At 31.5% G+C, this 20,146-nt stretch overlaps 1 protein-coding gene across 2 annotated transcripts in view; it reads right to left on the bottom strand.

Annotated features, from left to right (window-relative positions):
* The window catches only part of Fstl5 (follistatin like 5), a 776,424-nt gene that overhangs the window by 344,038 nt on the left and 412,240 nt on the right, over positions 1-20,146 (bottom strand). For both annotated transcript variants that reach the window (XM_047567007.1, XM_047567006.1), the window contains exon 6: positions 19,791-19,911. In XM_047567007.1, the coding sequence (XP_047422963.1) occupies positions 19,791-19,911 (121 nt within the window). The remainder of the gene's footprint in view (positions 1-19,790; positions 19,912-20,146) is intronic.

Genomic DNA, 20,146 nt, shown 5'->3' on the forward strand with positions numbered 1-20,146 from the left:
AATTTTAAAAATGTGGAGTAATCTTCAACCTTTTCTGAGTCAATTACTTATTTTATAACAAAAAGGGATCAACTATGAGGAATTTGAATATAACTTATGGTTTGGTAATAAGGTGTCCCCCAAAAGTTTGATTGTTATTGTAGGAATCTCTGCAAGTGAAATGATAGATTGTAAAAGCTGTAACCTAATCTCTCCATCCTAGTTTGAATGCACTGAGTGGCCACTGTAGATGACTGGAGGAGGTGGGCCAGTGGGGGCATGCTCTGGAAGAGTTCATCTTCCCTGTAGCTGCATAAACTTTTCTTTCTCTCTCCTTTCAGGCAGTCATGAGGTAAGTAGCTTTTTTCCAATGTGACTTTTTGCCATGATGTTTTGCCTCATCTAGGGTCCAGAGCAATTAACTTGGCTAGGACTGAGACCTCTGAAACCACGAGACCCAAATAAACTTTTCCTCCTCTAGTTTGTTCTAGTGACTAATGTTAATCAAGGCCGACTAAAACAATAAAGAGTTTGATTAATTTTAGGAACAGAAACTTTTAAGACCAACACTTTGTAGAATTTTAGTATTTCTAAGAAAATGATAAACATCTGATCATATGAATTAAGATGCTGAATTAAAAAAGGAAATTAAGATTCAGAATAAACAAAAGATTGTGATTGTGTATATATTTGAAAGGAGATGGCCATTGTCTAATAACAATTATGCTACATATTTTCTCTTGTTGCAGTGAATAAGTATTTATAGCCTTTTCTTAGAACACATTTAATTTTCTTCCAAGTGTCTCTTTTATCTAAAAACATAAAGAAGGAACTGTTCTTTGAACAATTCTTCTGTTCAGAAGTATCCATTAACCTATAAATATTTCTAACAATGCATCATTTTATGGTGCTGGCTTTGGAAGGCCTAGGGATTCTTTATAATACATGTGCTTTGGCTCAATAATTGTAAAATAACAGCTCATTAAAGACTTAGTAAAGATTTTTCTCAATGACAAAATAAGAAAGGTCAGGAATGTTTGTGCAAAAAGCATACCCATTCACTGTTCTAATATCACATTGAAAAAATACAATGCATGAATAATAATAAAAATAAAAATCAGATAAACTACCATTGAAAGTAATCCAGGAACAAGGATAATTAATATAATAATCTGTGATCAGACTGCAGCTCAAGTTACGCAAAAGTTTATTTAAAAAGCAATAAAAATATAATAGGGACATCTAGCTTAAAGATAATCAAATTAATTGATGTTGGTCAAACTCAAATAATAATACTGTACCTACTTGAAAATTATATACAACATCAGAACTGCATGGCTTAACAAAATATTGAACTACAAAATAAACCTTTGATTATTCACATACTTTGTGATACTACTTTAAACACTTCACTTGTTTCTTCAGACTATTTTCATTTATCTACATATTTTGGTTCAATCTCTTGCAGTTTCCATAATGATATAAGCTGGAATCAAGCTCTTTAAGTGTTCTATTATTTCTGAAAATTACAGAGGAAAACATTGTCTAAATTTCCTGACATTATTTCTGTAGAAAAATTCCAACTATGTTTCGTCTTATTTATGTACGCATAATTTACATACCTTTTTATTTAGAATACATTGAATGTGACTATTTGTGTTGTTTATTTTTTTCTATTTTCTATTTTACTAATATTTTTTATTTGTTCTAATTAGTTGTACATGACAGTAGAAGGCATTTATACATTTTCATAGATCATAAATAGAGTGTAATTTCTCATTTTTCTGAATGGGTTTAATTTTGACCCCCAAAAACTCATATGCTAAAATCTTAACTCCCAGTAATAATCTCAAATATGAGCTTATTTGGAATAGTGTTGTTGCAAGATATAATTAGTTAATATGGGATCATTAGGTTGGGTCCTAATGCAATATGAATGATGTCTATATAAATAGGGAAACTTTTGAGCATAGAGCCACGCACATAAGAACACCATGTGAACGTAAACCTGGACACTTATGAGGTGAGTGAGGAAAAGGATTCCATAGATCTTTGCTCTGTCTTCAGAAGGAACCACCCCTCTGAACCCTTAATTTTGGACTTCTTGCCTACAGAACTGTGAGACAATAAATTTGTGTTTATGCCACTTAGTTTGTACATTTAATATCCTGAGGGAACTAAGAGGCCAATAAATTATTTAATGATAAATTTTGCTTTGGGAGAAGAATATTATTGCTCTCTAGGGGAGGGAATGGACTTAGAGGGGGCAATAATGGATGCAGGTAGATCATGTAGAATTTTGCTATGTTATCTACTTAGAAGTGATGGTGACTAAATTATAAGACTCATGTAGTGAAGATAGAGAGAAGGTACAAGACTTCATATTACAGGGGAATGGTTCAACATATATTTTTATTTCTCTAGGAAAAGGAATGGGGAGAAAATATATGTATTTGTAATTGCTTTTGCAACTGGGTATGGTGAGACCATACTCTGAGTTAGAAACAAATACAGGAGTGGTTTTACACATGAGATAAACAGTGAAATTAGGTTCAAATAAATTATATCAAAGAACCAGAAGACAATCAAAATGAGAGAGCGGCAAGGATGAGTTGTAGTTTTGGTGAGAGAGCTAGTGAGAAAGCATCAAATTATGACACAGTATGGATTGTAATCACCAAGGAGCCTAGGTTAAGTGAGAATGAAAGGATCATAGGTCATAATTCTGAGGAACTTCAACATTAAGGTGAAAACTAAAGGAACTCAGCAAAGGAAACTGAGGAGTGATTCAATATGTTAGATTTCCAGGAAATATCGTGACTGAATAACCAAAGTAAACAAAGATTTAAGTTGGAGGGAATGGAGAGAAACTTCACATAGTAAAGGGAAATCAAGTAATATAAGTAGTCCATTGGGTCTAGCAGCAAGTAGGCTAATACTGACATTGGCAAGAGCAGATTCCCAGGAGTGGTAAATCAAGGTATAAACAATGGTATGAAAGCTTTTATATAGTTAAGATTTCAACTTCATTTGGAAGTTGGATGTGGACGTCCAGTTTTCCCAACACTAATTGATGAAAAGACTGTTCTTTCTGCATTGAATGTTCTTGACACACTTGCTGAAATCATTAGAATATGTATGTGAGAGTTTATTTCTTGCATCTCTATGTCTTTATGCCTGTACCATACTATTTTGATAACTGTGGTCTTATCATAAGTTTTAAAATAAGGAAAAATGAGGCCTTCATTTTTGTTTCTCAGGATTGCTTGGGCTATTCAGCATTCCTTGATGTGGTATACGTCAATTTTTTATTTTTTTTTTACAAATGGGGTACAACTGTTGTTTCTCTGGTTGTACACAAAGTAGAGTCGCACCATTTGTGTAATCATACATGTACATAGGGTAATGATGTTTGCCTCACTGTTATTTTTCTTTCCCCCCAACCCCTCTCCGCACTCTATTCTTCCTCTATACAATCCATCCTTCCTCCATTCTTGCCTCCCTCCCACCCCCTATTATGTATCATCATCTGCTTATCAGAGAGCTCATTTGGCCTTTGATTTTTTGGGATTGGCTTATCTCACTTAGCATGATATTCTACAACTGCATCCATTTACCTGCAAATGCCATAATTTTATTCTTCTTTATGGCTGAGTAATATTTCATTGTGTATATATACCACAGTTTCCTTATCCATTCATCTATTGAAGGACATCTAGGTTGGTTCCACAATCTAGCTATTGTGAATTGAGCGGCTATGAACATTGATGTGACTGCATCACTGTAGTATGCTGATTTTAAGTCCTTTGGGTATAGGCCAAGGAGTGGGATAGCTGGGTCAAATGGTGGGTCCATTCCAAGTTTTCTAAGGAATCTCCACACTGCTTTCCAGAGTGGCTGCACTAATTTTCATCCCCACTAGCAATGTATGAGTGTATCTTTTCCCCCACAATCTCATCAACACCTATGGTTGCTTGTATTCTTGAAAATAGCCATTCTAATTGGGGTGAGATGGACTCTTAGGGTAGTTTTGATTTGCATTTCTCTTATTACTAGAGATGTGGAATATTTTTTCATATATCTGTTGATTGCTTATAGATCTTCTTCTGTGAAGTGTCTGCTCATTTTCTTACCTCATTTATTGACTGGGCTATTTGTATTCTTGGTTAAAGTTTTTTGAGTTCTTTATATATTCTGGAAATTAGTGCTCTATCTGAAGTATGTGTGGCAAAGAGTTTCTCCCACTCTGTAGGCTCTCTCTTCACAATATCAGACCTTCAACTATACTACAGAGCAATAGTAAGAAAAATGGCATGGTATTGGCACCAAAATAGACAGGTAGATCAATGATACAGAACAGAGGACACAAAGACAAACCCACATACAGTTTTCTCATACTAGACAAAGGTGCTAAGAACATACAATGGAGAAAAGATAGCCTCTTCAACAAATGGTGCTGGGAAAACTGGAAATTCATATGCAGCAGAATGAAACTAAACCCCTATCTCTCACCCTGCACAAAACTCAACTCAAAATGCATCAGGGACCTGAGAATCAGACCAGAGACCCTGCACCTTATAGAAGAAAAAGTAGGACATACCACATCAATTTACTGTGCTTTTTCTATTGATGCAAAAATACCACTGGGACATCGATAGAGATTATTTTAAATCATTAGATTAAGTATTATTGACATCTTAATCTTAAGTCTTGCAAATATATATGAAATTTACCACATTTGCAACTTCTTTCTCTATAACTTCAGAAATACTTATAAATAAAAAATTATAAATGCCCTTTGTTAATAAAATGGTTATTCAGTAATTATATCTTAAACTGATAGATGAATGTAATAAATTTCACAAGTTTTCAACAAGAAAAATCAGGCAGATGCATCTGAGACAGTATTCTAGGTGAAATCTAAATAACATAAAACATTTTGACTGTTTTTATAGTCAAACATGTTTCCACTCTTACTTCTATTAGAATCCAATTTGTGAGTTAACTTGCTTATATTACTGATAGGTTCAGAATCAGTTAATAAATTAACAGCCTGATTTTTAAAAAATTCTGCCACAGTTTTAAGTTCATGAGCAATACAGTTTTTGAGGTTGTTAAAAGTATAATCCTGTTCTTTAATTGATAAATGCTTTATGCATATTACCAAGAAGAGCATTAAAAGTGTATGGTCAGTAAAAATCACTCTGCAGCAAATTTCTCTGCAGAATTCTCTGGATGATAATATTTTCTGAAAATCCTAACTAACTTAAATGTATTTTTTTCACGAATTTCTGGCAAAGATTTAACTATCCATTTAATTCCTATAGATTAATAAATTTCACCAAGTGTTTTGAAACTTTTCTCCTAAATACTCCTTAAATCCACACCTTATTATTTACCCATTTATCATTGTTCCTATCTCAATACTTAACACTTGGTAAGCGCAAATGTTCTTGTGAATGTTTATAAACCAATTCTTTGAGTGTTGGATATTGTGTGTTTGGGAGAGAATAATCTGTAGTATTTAACAGTATCTGTAATATAAATGTCCCCACCATAGACCAATTGCAATTACCACAGTGACATCGACAATTTCTAAAGATAAATTTCAGCATTCAGTGATCTGGTAGAATCAAACCTGACTCATTTTGTACCTTATTCCTTCATTTTAATGTAGTGTTTTTTTCTTTCTCTAATCTATTATAAAATGGTAACAGTATATCAAAACCTGGAACCAAAAGTAATTTTGTGTTTGGGAGATGACAGAAGAAATTCAACCACCTTTATCTATCTGTGGTCTCACAGTCAAAAAGCAACTTCATAATTGCAATCAAATTGGCATAGGTCATTCTCAGCACTGTGAAATCATGCCTTAGTTAAAATCACAGGAAAAAACCTAATATAATTTGTTCATTAAGGTCTTTCAGTTCAAATCCAATAACATTTTTAGAACTATATTATTGGTCAAAGATGAGAATACTTTCTTAACTGAAACTTTGTTTCTGTTGTGACAGTTAAAAGTATTAGAAAAAAATTTAATACTCTAGGGTATTAGTATGAGTAGCTGAGTATGCATTAAAAATGATAAAAGGTCATGTAATACAAAGTGTAAAATAAAATTTTAGAGATAAGAAATCTCAGACTCATTGGATTTAGCATCAGGAGTAAATAATTTCTGGAAGGAAAAAAATGACACACTTTGTTATAAAGTTAAAAGATATGACCATGTAGCCTGGTCTCTGGGGATGAGTTCAATTAAAATTGATAAATCTCACCATTTCCATACACTACCTAAACATCTCAAAAATCCTAATATTTGAGGACAAATAATGAGTTAAATTTACAATTAAAACTTTTAAAAATCATTTACACGTCCCAATTTTTTTTTTTTTAAACAGATTAAGGCGACAGAACAATCTTACATTAAAAAAACTTTTGCTGGAACTATTCCTTTCATACATCTATAGCTATATATAAAAATGTGCTGCAACTTAGATATAAATATCGGGAGCATGATGCTAATATAAAATCTTTTCAAACATGATATTAAGGTAAAACTGCTTAATTGCAGTGTGGAATGGTAACAACAGTGAATATTTATAGACTATGGTGTATATATCACTTTCTCCTGTTGCTTAAACATAGTTAAAAGGTGTAAAAATATTTAATTATACATTTTATAAGAGTGTCAACTTGTCTAAAAAGGGCAGGAAATGATTCTGCGCTTTTAGTTAAACTTCACAAAAATAATACCCTTTATGTAAAAAATGTGTCAAAAAATATCTCTCAGTAGAGCAATAACATAAACTCCTGATCTCCAAACAAAATGTATCCATATATTCTAGCAAAAATGCAACCACTGTAAAGAAAAATACTGAACTGTAATCTATGCAGTTTTCATGAGGGATGTTTCTATTAATATAATGAGGTCAGTAGTAAGATGAATTGTTTATATACTATCTAACACACTCACTGGTTCAGGCCTTAATTTGCTCATCTAATATAGTTTGATATTTTTTCAATTGACATTTCCATTAATAAGAAAAAAATTAAGTTGTCACTTTAAATTTTAAGATTGTTTTACTGCCATAGCACAAAAAATTAACAAAAGATCAGTCAGATATTATCTTTATTATCATAAAAGTTATATCACATATAAAATTTATTTCTACTCTAATTGTTACAAAATATTCTGGGAGATGGTGAGAATGCCATTTTCTTAAAAATTTCAAATCTGATAGTTAAAATTGTCACCATCTAATTTATTTAGTTGTCTCCTTCATAAGTTGTAGCAAACTTGTTAGTAGGATTATTATTGATACTTTGACATTTATAGGATTGCAAAATGTATGTACTCTAATAATCTCATCTGGAAATTGTCTGCTTTATCCTTCACCAAGTGTTTAAAATTTTCTCCTAAATATTCCTTAAATCCACATCCTATTATTTACCCAATTATCATTGTTCTGTTTCTCAAAACTTACCATTTCATAAGCCCATGGTCAGTAATGTTTTGTTGAATGTATAACCATTCCATAAAAAACAGTTCTTTTGAGTTTGGGAGATGGTGTGTTTGGGAGGGAATAATCTGTAATTTTTGACAATATCTGTACTGTAAAGTTCCCCACCATGGACCAATTGGAGTTACTAAAGTGATGTAAACTTGATAGAAAAATACCAGAAAATATAATCATGAACTCCAAAATACCGATTGCACTGATCTGTTGTTGCTTCTCTACTTCCCATCTTGTTTCTTAACTCAGTTTTGCAACGACCTCTCCAAGTTTAAATCTGAGAATTCCACAGCGCTAGCAGTGTCTTGCCTGTTCCAGGGGTCCTCTCAATTTTTCAAGACTGAGCTATTACCTCTCTTCTAAGCCTCTTTTGCTACATTCCATTTTGCACTCTGTCACTCTCAACCCCTCAAAAGCTTGCCATTTTCCATTTTCTTTCTTTGCTGATATCCTCTCCTTAGCAGAAAAGCTCCTGGCGACTTTGACTTTATCCTCAAGGACTCGCATTCAAAAGTCATCTCTGTTCCAGTCCATTCCTGAGGATGGTTCTTTTTTCCTTGTTTCATGGTATTTTATACATGTCTTCTTTATCCTATGTCATATTATTTCATAATCACCTTTTACTGTTTAATTTCCTGCAGTTAATCAGAAAAACTACCCCCAGTCCAGTTTTATATTTGTGGTAACTTTGACAATGTCATAAGAACATAAATGTTGAGTGTGAAATTAATAATTGTGAGTGGAAACATTAATTCAAATGTGTAAAACTGAGCAATTGGATCATTGCATGGTTGGTAAATACAGACTAGAAAAAAACATAAATATATTATATTTATGTTTTCTTTCTTCCTTATCTTTTTAATTTCTCTTCTTTCTACTCCTCCTTCTCTCTTTCTTTCCCTTCCACTCTGCCTTCCCTTTCAATTTTCTAATTTTATTTGAAGATATTCCTTCTTTTGGACAAGTACAATATAGTATACACTGAGATGCCTAATATTCTTGTTTATTCAATAAAGCATTATATTCGTGATTACTTAACATTCAGAAGAAAGAGGGTAATCTTTTGATGTTCTCTAGGCTGTCCTTACTAAATGCATATTTTCTCAAAGCGATTTGGAAGTTGTAACTTCTGTGATGCTTTTCCTTAGTCCCATTTGGTCATCACTAACAATCATCTGTGTACATTACTTGAATAATTAGTAATGAGTTTACTGCAGGTTTCTTCCTTTTTGTAGAAATAATTTTCTTAAAATGAACACATTTTACAACTAGCACCTTGCTGGTGACATACAGTACTTGATGCCTGACAAAATCCTTGGTCAATCAGCTGACAGCACTTGGTGTGGATGCCTTGTTTTCTTTTTGTTAAGATTTTTATTTAATTTTTTTACCATTAAAAAGGTGTCACCTATGTATGTAACAAATATTCATTACAAATTTAAGATAAATATTTTCCTTGTGTATTACAGGAAATTATCATTTTGAAATTTATTAAGTAATGGAACATTATGATAAAAATTCACTTACTATGTTGACAGACATTAAGGGAGAAACTACAAAATAGAATTTCCTTATCTGAATTTCCTTTATTATTTATTGAATAAAACTGAGTAAAAAATCAAAACATTAAGTACTATTGAAGTGTCTAACCTGCATACTTAGTTACTCATCAAATTCATTACTTGTATAAAAATATAATGATGATGTACACTATTAATTTATTCTTCTACTTCATAAGATGTTAGAAACAAATTTGTTACTGCTTTTAAAATATCTGTAAAAGGAATTGCCACCAAAATAACATGCCCTGAATTCCATACGCATGTTTATGTACTTGACACATACATTGTTGAACATAAATATGCCTGTGTGTATATATGTTTTTGTTCATTGTATCCATCCTGATGTACTCAAAATAGTTCAGCATTTTTATAAGTATTAAATAATTATTATGTTGAGTGTTGTATATTAATTTCCCTAGGGTTCTCAGAGGTAATAATAGTGAGAAACTATTTTTAGGATTTCAAAAATATATATATATAAAAAATTAATCCCTGTGGCATTTAAGGTTAACAGTTCTCTCAGTGTTGTTCACTGTTGACCATTGGACTAAAATAACTCAGAGTGGTAGGGACCTTACTCCTTGATTGAATATGAACTCACACTGGAACACTTATATGATTGGTGCATTTCCCTTTTTTATGCAAGAAAACAAAGTAATCATTGGTTAATTAACAAGATTATTTTAAAATGCAGAAAAATATTTTAAAATATGCTGTGTACAGGAGATATGTGATTTAAATGATTACAGATAACACAATATTTAAGAAAATATTGTGAATATGGTGGTATAATATATTGTATTATTGAAGTACATTTTGTGGTTTTCCTTTTTTTGTTTTGTTTTGGTTTTGTTTTTTAGGTACTGGGAATGCAATCCAGGGTGTCATAAATGTTAGGTAATCAGTCTATCATTCACTTAAAACCTAGACCTTTCATTTATTTTTAAAAGAAATATCCTTTTATATAGAATAAATGTGCATATTGCATAGAGAGAGCCTGAGGATATATAGATAATATATTATTACATCATACATAACATTATACATAATTATATCATACTATAATACATATATTATTACATGGTTATATGTGCATGTAACTTTGAAAGTGGTGGAGATAAAAGATCTCTTAATTGAGAGAGATCACTAGGGCTTAAAAAAGTATTATCTTCAATTTCAATTTGTTAAACAGTATTACAATTTCTTAAACATAAATGATTTCATATGTTTAAAAAGTCCTTGAAATTATTTTTTTTTTTCTTTTTATTGTAAACAAATGGGATACATGTTGTTTCCTATTTGTACATGGCGTAAAGGCATACCATTTGTGTAATCATAAATTTACATAGGGTAATGTTGTTTGATTCATTCTGCCATTTTTTCCATTCCCCCCCTCCCCTCCCACCCTTCCCCTCCATCTATACAGTCCTTCCTTCCTCCATTCCTGCCCCCCTCCCTAAACCCAACTCCAACCCCAACACTAACCCTTCCCACCCCCATTATGTGTCATCATCCACTTATTAGCGATATCATTCTTCCTTTGGTTTTTTGAGATTGGCTTATCTCACTTAGCATGATATTCTCCAGTTTCATCCATTTGCCTACAAATGCCATAATTTTATCATTCTTTATGGCTGAGTAATATTCCATTGTATATATATACCACATTTTCTTTATCCATTCATCAATTGAAGGACATCTAGGTTGGTTCCACAATCTGGCTATTGTGAACTGAGCAGCTATGAACATTGATGTGGCTGTATCTCTGTAATATGCTGATTTTAAGTCCTTTGGGTATAGGCCAAGGAGTGGGATAGCTGGGTCAAATGGTGGTTCCATTCCAAGTTTTCTAAGGAATCTCCACACTGCTTTCCAGAGTGGCTGCACTAATTTGCAGCCCCACCAGCAATTATATTTCATGATAATATTAATCTGAAAGACCTCCCTGACAGATCACTGGGCGGAGCAAATTTCCATAAGAAAACTTGCACCTGAAAAATGTAAACATAATACATTCTCCCAGAATATCCCAGAGAAGAAAATTCAGAAAACTAGTGATTTCAACATGATACATCATATTAAAATACTTTTAATTTGTTATGCAATAACTGGTCCATTAAAAATTAAACTCCCTTTATAGAAATGCTATTTGGAAATTTGAGATATTTTTAAATAAAGCTAAGAAAGAACATGCAGTATTTGCTTTTAGTATCTGACATATTTCACTTAATGTAGTTACCTCAAATTCTAAAGTCAATCAGAATACATAATAGTGATATTCAGAGCCAGAGAAAGGTGATGGGGAGGGGGAATTCAGGGAAATGAATAAAGGATATCAAACATAGTTAGATAGAAATAACTATGCAGCATAATGGGATAACTATAGTTCACAATAACCTAGTATATATGTAATTAATAACAAAAAGAGAGGAGCTTAAGGTCTTCAAACACAAAGCAATGATAATAAGTTGGAAACATTAATTGCCCTGATTTGATCAGGACATATGTTTACATGTATTGAAATATCACACTGTATCATTAAAAAGTACAATTACTATGTGTTTTTTAAATGCTTAAAGTGGAAGAATAGTTAATTACCCAATTTCATCATTGCACACTGTATACAATGCATCTAATTATGACATTATACACATACATTTGTACAATTAAATTTTTTTCATTAAATAATATAAAGCTAAATCTCTGGTGCCATGTTGTAGCAACTGTAATGCCCAAAGATATCAGCCGGAGGCAGCAGTGTAGCTGGTGTCTACAGTACAGCTAAGGAACAAAAGCTGCTGGGGAAATAGAAACAAGATCACATGGCAATGGAATTAAGTGGCTTACATGTTTTAGCAGTTATGAGGAAGATGCCATTCAGATAGAATCAGAACCACACATAGGGTTATGCAGGGTTCAATTCAAGGAGTTTTTGAGAAATTGGTATAAGAGCATGGGGTTTGTAACAGTGATTTACAAAAATTATTTAAGAGTCTGAAAACATAAGCCTAAGGCAACCCTACTGCAGAATATTATGCTGTGATCAGTGGGAAGTAAATTAAGTCAGATGCACTGTTATGACTGACAAGACATATCACAGTGCAGAAAATAAGAGTGATTAGTCAATTCCCAGCTTATTGTTTTTATTTCAATTTTACTTTGAGTCAGAAAAAAAACACCTACTCTATATTTGTTTGATGAAAGAACATGTACATTAAGAATTAAATAAAAATGTTTCACTGGAAATAAAAGAGAAGTTGAAATGCCTAATCGTGTTTCCTTTTAGGATTATATATAATTAGATCAGTTGGCAGGATTTGCCAATGAAAGATCAGTGTATGGAGAATGCCAGAGGCTATAGGTGTAACCAGAACTGTAGGGGCAGAATAGTGACATCAGATAAAGGTCATTTTAACAATGGAAAGTTAGAGGACTAGGCAGAGAACAGGGACATCTCAAATGGAAAGAATCTAACACTGTTCTTCTTGTTTAAATTATAGCTTAAGTTGGTACTGCTTCTCACACTCCCTTTCTATTAGCAGTGTATAAAATTATTTTGTTTCAAAGCAAGAAACTATCCTTTTGTAATGCAAGTCTTTAGGCTGGACCTCAGGAATTATTCTGAAAAATCTTTTTCCCAGAGAGCAACAGCAACAAAGTAGAAACTACCCACAGGTTAACGGTGTTAATGGTACTGAGTGGTATTTACCAAAATGGTCAGGGAATACCTATAGACTCTAACATAATACATTATAATCATAAGAAAAAATGGGCATTATTAGTTATATAATCCAAGTATAAGAATTATTCTTTAAATTTGTCAATTAGTTGAAGTTACTGCAGGTTTTCACATTGCAAAGATCTGTCTGGGGTTATTTTGCAGGCACTGTATTAATATCTAATGTAATTTCTCCCAAATCAGAGCTTAGAGTTTTCCATGGCTCTGTGGTTGTATGTATGGTTTTGTCTTTCAGAGATACTGTATGAACTCTATCCCAGAGACCAGTTTAGTTGTCCTGAAAAACTCTGTTGTTAAATATGGTAGAGATATGTAAAAATGAGAAATCATGATGTATAAATTCATAAATCACCACAAATTGAAGATGTGTGAAATCACATCCAACTAAATGAATTTTTAAAAAAGGTTATCAGTACCATAGATGACTACTTCCCCTGCCTTATTTCTTTTTTCTTCCCTCAAAGCCTATGGTCACATAAAATTCTAAAACCATACATGAGGTTAAGTTGTTTTAAATTTTATCTAAATATTTTCATACTTTGATGGATACCTATATAATCTACTTCATTCAAAATTATTGTTCCTTTGATTGTGTCATATCCAGTCTTTCAACCACCATCACTTTGATTGCTTCCCCTGTGTTTCTACCAAAAGTATTAATGACCAAAGTTATCAATGACTTCCTCACTGGAAAATCCAATATCCAAGAAAAAGTTTACATTCTTGTCTTAGACTCAGTCTTAGAAAATGTTCTTCAATTCTTCCCTATTGAAACATCATGGTGCACTCTTTTGATTTGCTTCCTTACAATCTATCTGCTTTTCAATTTAAATTCCTCCTAAGACCTGAATTATGCCCCCTCCTGTCCAAACTTCCCATGTTGAAGCCCAAACCTTCAGTGTGACTGGAAGTGGAGCAATGGCCTAAAAAGAGCTAATTAAGGTTAAATGAGAATGTAAGAGTGGTTCCTAATCCAATAAGAAATGTGTCTTTATAAAAAGAGACACCAGAGGGCTGTCTTTCTCTCCTTCTCCACCACCTCAGGATGCAATGAAATGGCAGCCATCTGTTGAGAACCTGGAAAGACAGCCCTTGAAAGACACTAGGTTAACTGACACCTTTTTCTTAGATGACTCAGCCTTAAGAACTCTGAGAAATAAATTTCTGTTGTATCTTCCACCAAGTCTATAATATTCTGTTACAGCAGCCCACTAAGACAGTACCCAATTACTCCTCTTTTGCTCATTTCTTCTCTCTTTACATTCTTACTTTGAGGAACACAATTCAATTTCTAACTATGTACTCCATATCATTATTGCTGGTCCAGGTCTCCTACTTGAGCTTAATTTAGGTCATAATATTCTTCAGTCAGATCTTTCTCTTTGAATATGCCAATATGTGCACATTAGTTCAATGTCTTTCCCAAACATCTTTCTGTGCCTCTAAAATGAACAGCATTGTTGTTCAGTTTAATATGCAAAATATGAAATCAGGCATTGCTCTTGACTTAATCCTCTTTCTAACCTACACATCTAACGACTCGCCAATTCAAAATGATTGAGCTTATGAATTCTTTTACAGATATAATTACCCCCTGTTATTTTTACTATCACTGCATTAGATCTTGCCCCATCACTTTTAACCTTATTCTTAATTTTTCTCACTAAAAGATGCTATATTTATCAAATAGAATTTCTCATCTACTAATGATCTAATATCCATGAAGGTTAATATTCATTTCTTATTGCTCTGGTTATTACATGGTTCCAATAAGTAATATTTCAGTATAGAAATTATGATTTCCTAGAAAAATGAATTTCTTTTCTTTATAATATCATTATCAAATCTATATTCCACTAAGAAGTGTTTTATATACAGAGCAATGACATTTTGAATATAATCATGAATAATTATGTGATTTTAAATAACTGTACCATGTTTTTTAACATTTTAGAATTTTAAAATTTCAGTTATCTCTTCTTTTTAAAAAGGGAAAGCAATAGAGCTATTATACAATTAGTGTAAATACAATGTTCACAGCTTATTGTATTTACTTTGTATTTACTCTTCCAAAAACCTGATTTTTTGTCCAGTAGAAACATATCTTTTTTTGGATTTTTCCACACATAAAGATCATTTTGAAATAATAGAAATTTACTTAAGTATGACATTAAAAACTGAACACTCTAAAATATATATGTCTCCTAAAGTATATGCATCTGGTCTAGGGGACTCCAATTTATAACAGTTTAATGGGAACTCAGGAATTTAAATGAATTACCCAAATTCCTCATTTCATTTCATGTTATGATTTAGTATCATAGTCAAAGACATTTATTATTGAACTCAGGAAATAAGGAACATAAAAAGCATTTTCAAAACAAATATCCATTATCTATGTAGTCAATTATAAGTTCTTAGTTATCTAGAAAATCCAAATGAAAACAATTCATTTCTAAAATCAATAATCATATAACATCACTTCATCATCTTAATTGAATCTCACTGCAAAAAAATAAGTAAATATAGACATTTATTTGAACATAACTTCTGGAATTAAATCCCTCAATTTAGTATATACAGTCATATTGTCTGATGAAAAATCACTTATATTTCCCTATAGATTTAAATCATAAATGTGGTATTTTATGCAGATAATACTCAATCTTACATAGGACTTAATTTCAGTTGGAAGAAAACAAAACACTATTTTACATGAAATACCTAATTTTTAATTCTGTAAGAAGCCCTTTCAATATAAGTTGTGCACGCTTTACAAAAATTATTCAGGACAATAAAATGCCAGGGCGAGGGGCACATATCACCTAAACAGGGGAATTAGTATTTCCTCTAAATATTAAAAACTGTGCCACTGACCTCACTTATTATTTACTGGATCCCAGTAAATTGGTTTCCAACTTTGTTAATCAAATGAGGCATGGTCTGAAGTACTTGATGCTCACTCTCATGATTTATTTTAAATATCATAGTAAAAATTACAGAATTTTTTAGTAAATGCCAGTAGTCCTGGACAAACGTTAAGAATAACTGACCTTTCAATGTCTATGAGAAATTACTAAAATAATTTGCCTTCCATACAAAGGAAAAAATCTATTTTATAAAGAAAAAAACATTCATTATTATTATAATAACATGGTAATGATATAATAGCACTTGATGATGTGTCATTTTTTTTTACCATTAACTCTTTTCTGTTTGCAACCTATGCTTTACTTACTTCTATTTTATATTATGTTGGAAAAAATAATAAAGTAACTCAAGAAATCTGTATCTACTAGTAAACATAGTGGATTATAAAAATTTTCTTAATTTCCCTGGGCTTAGTTTATTCTTCAGGATATTCATTTATGCTTTTTAAATTGTCGATGCTTCATTTTATGGAATAAAATGGGAGAATGCATTGTAGGTGTGAAAAAAATGCTTACATTTTATTCTTAGTATACATGTCATTTTTATCATCTGATACATATTTCTAGGGGAAAAGTCACTTATCTTTTAAGTTACTTTGCCTATCATAACACTCTATATACAAAAGTACTTAATACATGATTTTTAATAGATTGCTTTCCATTATTGCTATACATTTTTTTTTTTATTCATGAAATGTTAGTATATTGGAATTGGGTAGCTTTCTAAAATCATGTCCTTAAATAAAACCTGTCACTGAACTTTACAAAATCCAAGTATTTAGTTACAGGGCATCTTTACAGATGGAGAGAAAGAAATAGATATGTGTTTAAAATTCATATTTCAGTATAAATACATACTCCCTAATGCAGACACAATTCACACAAGTCAAAATCTTTATATCTAAGAGATACTGCATAGTTTGCTACCTGATTTAAATAACAGTGCAGTACTGAAATTGGAGTACAGCATGTAGACTATTTTGTGAAACCACTAAGAATTTTGAAGTATCCCTTTTAAATGTAATATTGCTTAGAAAAATATGTCCTCTACATGATTATAAAAACATTTCATGGGATTGTTTGCAATTATCCAAACACAAAACAAAATAAACAAAAAGAAAGCAACTCATGATTGTACTAATTGACAAGTACTTTGTTACAAAACATCTATTTCTCTGAATATTGCAAATGTAACCTTTCATGTCACACAGATCTTCGAAATAATGGCAAAATATCTAAAATATTCATTAAATTCATTGCATTTACTACAGTAATTTCCATAAAATTATATTACATTACTTTCTAAAAGTTAATAAAGTCACACAAATTTTCTTCTATCCAAATTATAGATTCCACCTATATTATGCAGTATAGGTGGGTTCTTTTTTCTTTTCTTTCTTTCTTTCTTCCTTTTTTTTTTTTCCTTGTGGTACTTGGGATTGAACCAAGGGGCGCTCTAAAACCGAGCTACATCCTCAGCCCATTTGCTTTTGGGGGTCAGGGTCTCAATCAGTTGCCCAGAGTAGCCTCAAACTTGTGATGCTCCTACTTCAGTCTCCAGGATCACTGGGATTGCAGTGGTGTGCCACTATGACCAGATGTTTTTTGTAATGTTCTCCTTTACTATTTCCTTATTCAACAAATTTGTTGATGATTTTTATTTCTGAATTGTAAAATGTATAAGAACAATGTACTTCCTGGTCAACATCAAATCATATCTCAAAACATAGTATCATTTTTCCCCATGAGAGGTGCAAAGCAGAATCATTGTAAGCAAGATTCTTATTTACTGATGTGGTCAGGAATCATTATTCAATCTTTGGTGACTGTCATAAAATTAACATGTATCCACATTTATTTTGATTTTCTTTTACCATTGCACTACTAACATAACTATAGTTCAAATAAAAATTCTTCACAAACACTTCCAATTAATATTCTTGTTGATGCTAAATAAACTCTATCATTGAAAATATTTGCACTTTTTGCTATAGATTTCAACTCTTCTTTTGTTGTTGTTCTTTTTAGTTATACACAACAGTAGAGTATATTTCAACATATTTATACAAACATGAAGTACATCTTAATTCTAATTGGTATTCCAGTCTTATAGTTGTACATAATGTGGAGATTAACTGTGATGTACTTATTATTTAGTAAAATTCATGTATTGCCTTGGTGTGAAGTTGGAGTACTAGTTGAGAGATTAGATTGCCATTTAAAAAAATGTTGTAAAATAAAAATACTCTATTTTAATAGAATTTCAAACTGGGACTGTATTGTACTTGGACTTGTTGGGGGTTTTTTGTTGATTGTTTTGTTTTGTTTCCTTTTTAATGCCCTGGAATGTCAGGCACCTGACTTCTCACTTATGCTGTTCTTGCTACCCAATACCCTTTGCTCATCTTCCAAATTTCATAGCCACTTAGCCTGAGGACTAAATCAAGTGCTGCCACCTCCATAATGATACCTGGATTCCCAGAATAAAGATCATATTTTCAACTCAGTATTTTACGTAGTCTTTCTATAACAATTAAATCCTTCTATCTTGCATTATATGTTATATGATATATACTATACAATTTTATAATATAAGTACATAATTTTTCCCCCTATAAACCATAATGTTTTCTTTCTGTTCCTTTCTCTTCCTGAGCATACAAAAGAAAACTGTCTATGGTGTAAAGTTTGTGAAAAACACAGAATTCATAATTAGTTCAACAAAGGTTTGATTATAAACTTACCAATTTATTTCATAATCTGTATTTTACTTTCCTTATATGAACATAGGATGTTCATACTGCGTGATTTTTGTTATTTTAAAAATAGTCATCTTATAAAACCCTATTAAAAGTTCAATAATTTTCTGAGTCATCCTGTCTTGTATTCTATCTTCTAATTTAATGTGAATGTGCAATTTAGTTAAATCTCAAGAGCATGGTGATACACTGTCTTAAAACTTTATAACCTTCAACTATTTCTCATATATTACTTTGGTTATTGTATTGGTATTACTATTCATAAAATATATTTTAACAAACTCAAATACAAACTCATCATGTGTTTAGAAAATTATCTTCATTTATATGGTTTTTTAATTGTAATAGATTAAAGTAACTTTTATAGTATCAGTCAACTTGATAGGCAAGATGGCAAAGGCAAAATACATATCCTACTTCCTCCTGCTTCCTGTCTTTTTGGAAAGATATATACATACTCATTTTATATGTAAATGTATGTGTATCTATATCTGTATCTATATCTATCTATATAGATATTTATACAGAGAGAGAGAGAAAGGGAGATGGAGAGAGATCTCATATTTATATCACATTCTGGATTGAATTGTATCCCATTTAACTTTGCTCCTTTGGTGACTTTCAAATACCAACTAGTTAATTTACTTTTCTTTTTATTTTCTCTAGTATGAAGCTCCTAATTCTTTGCTTTATTTTTTTTGTTTGTTTCTTAGTTCTTTCTCTTTGAATTATTTTTAAAGACTAACTTGATAAGAAATTTATGTTATCCAATTTATCTTCATAACTCCTTTTCATAAAGCACAATTAGTCAATTTAAGACACATTCAAGCAACACAAACATAAGTAAATTATTCCAAATTTCTTAACATAAATATGATATTTTATTCTTATAAAAGAAAGAGCAATTCTAAAGAGCAATAGATCTTAAAATGCATACAAACCAATCTGTTAATATATTTTGTTTCTAAATGCAGTTTTAAAATGACACTGTATAAATTGTTGTGACAACTGGTCAAATGCTGCTCCTATTCCCAGATAATCTTGAAAACATTGTTTATCCAGTGTCTTAAACTGGAATCACTAAGAACTGGTAGTATCCAATGTTATCAACTATTTCCAACTGTTCATTTTTCAGCTACTAAATCCCTTAGCTTTTACATATGCTTCATTGCAGCCAAAAACTTAAATTCTCTCAATTATATCACTTAAGAAACAGCTTGTACTCTAAAATCAGGCTAACATACCATATTGTGTAAAACAACAGGAAAAAGAACAAAAAGAAATTAAAGATTGAATCTTGTACTCACGGAATGCTCTATAAAATTCTTCAAGAGCCAGGTGCTTGTCATCGTTAAAATCATCATACTTCAGTAGATCATACAAAGTACAATCCAAAAGATCCTTGCCAAGTTCTTCCTGTTTTATCACCTGACAAGTGAAGTACAACCACACTTTCATATCTGTCTTATTATCTATAGAATTAATTATATTAATAATTACATCATAGATAACTTTCAACATGTAGTGGGCAAATTAACCTGTGAAAAATCCGGATTGTCAGTTACCGAACTTTTATTTTTAATCATTTCAAAGACAAAATTATAAACTTAAGATGCACACTTAGAATTCTCTCTAAACTTTCCGGTATAAAAGTCTCACAGTA

This window comes from Sciurus carolinensis, chromosome 10, assembly GCF_902686445.1.
Source record: "Sciurus carolinensis chromosome 10, mSciCar1.2, whole genome shotgun sequence".
Classification (NCBI taxonomy): Eukaryota; Metazoa; Chordata; class Mammalia; order Rodentia; family Sciuridae; genus Sciurus; species Sciurus carolinensis.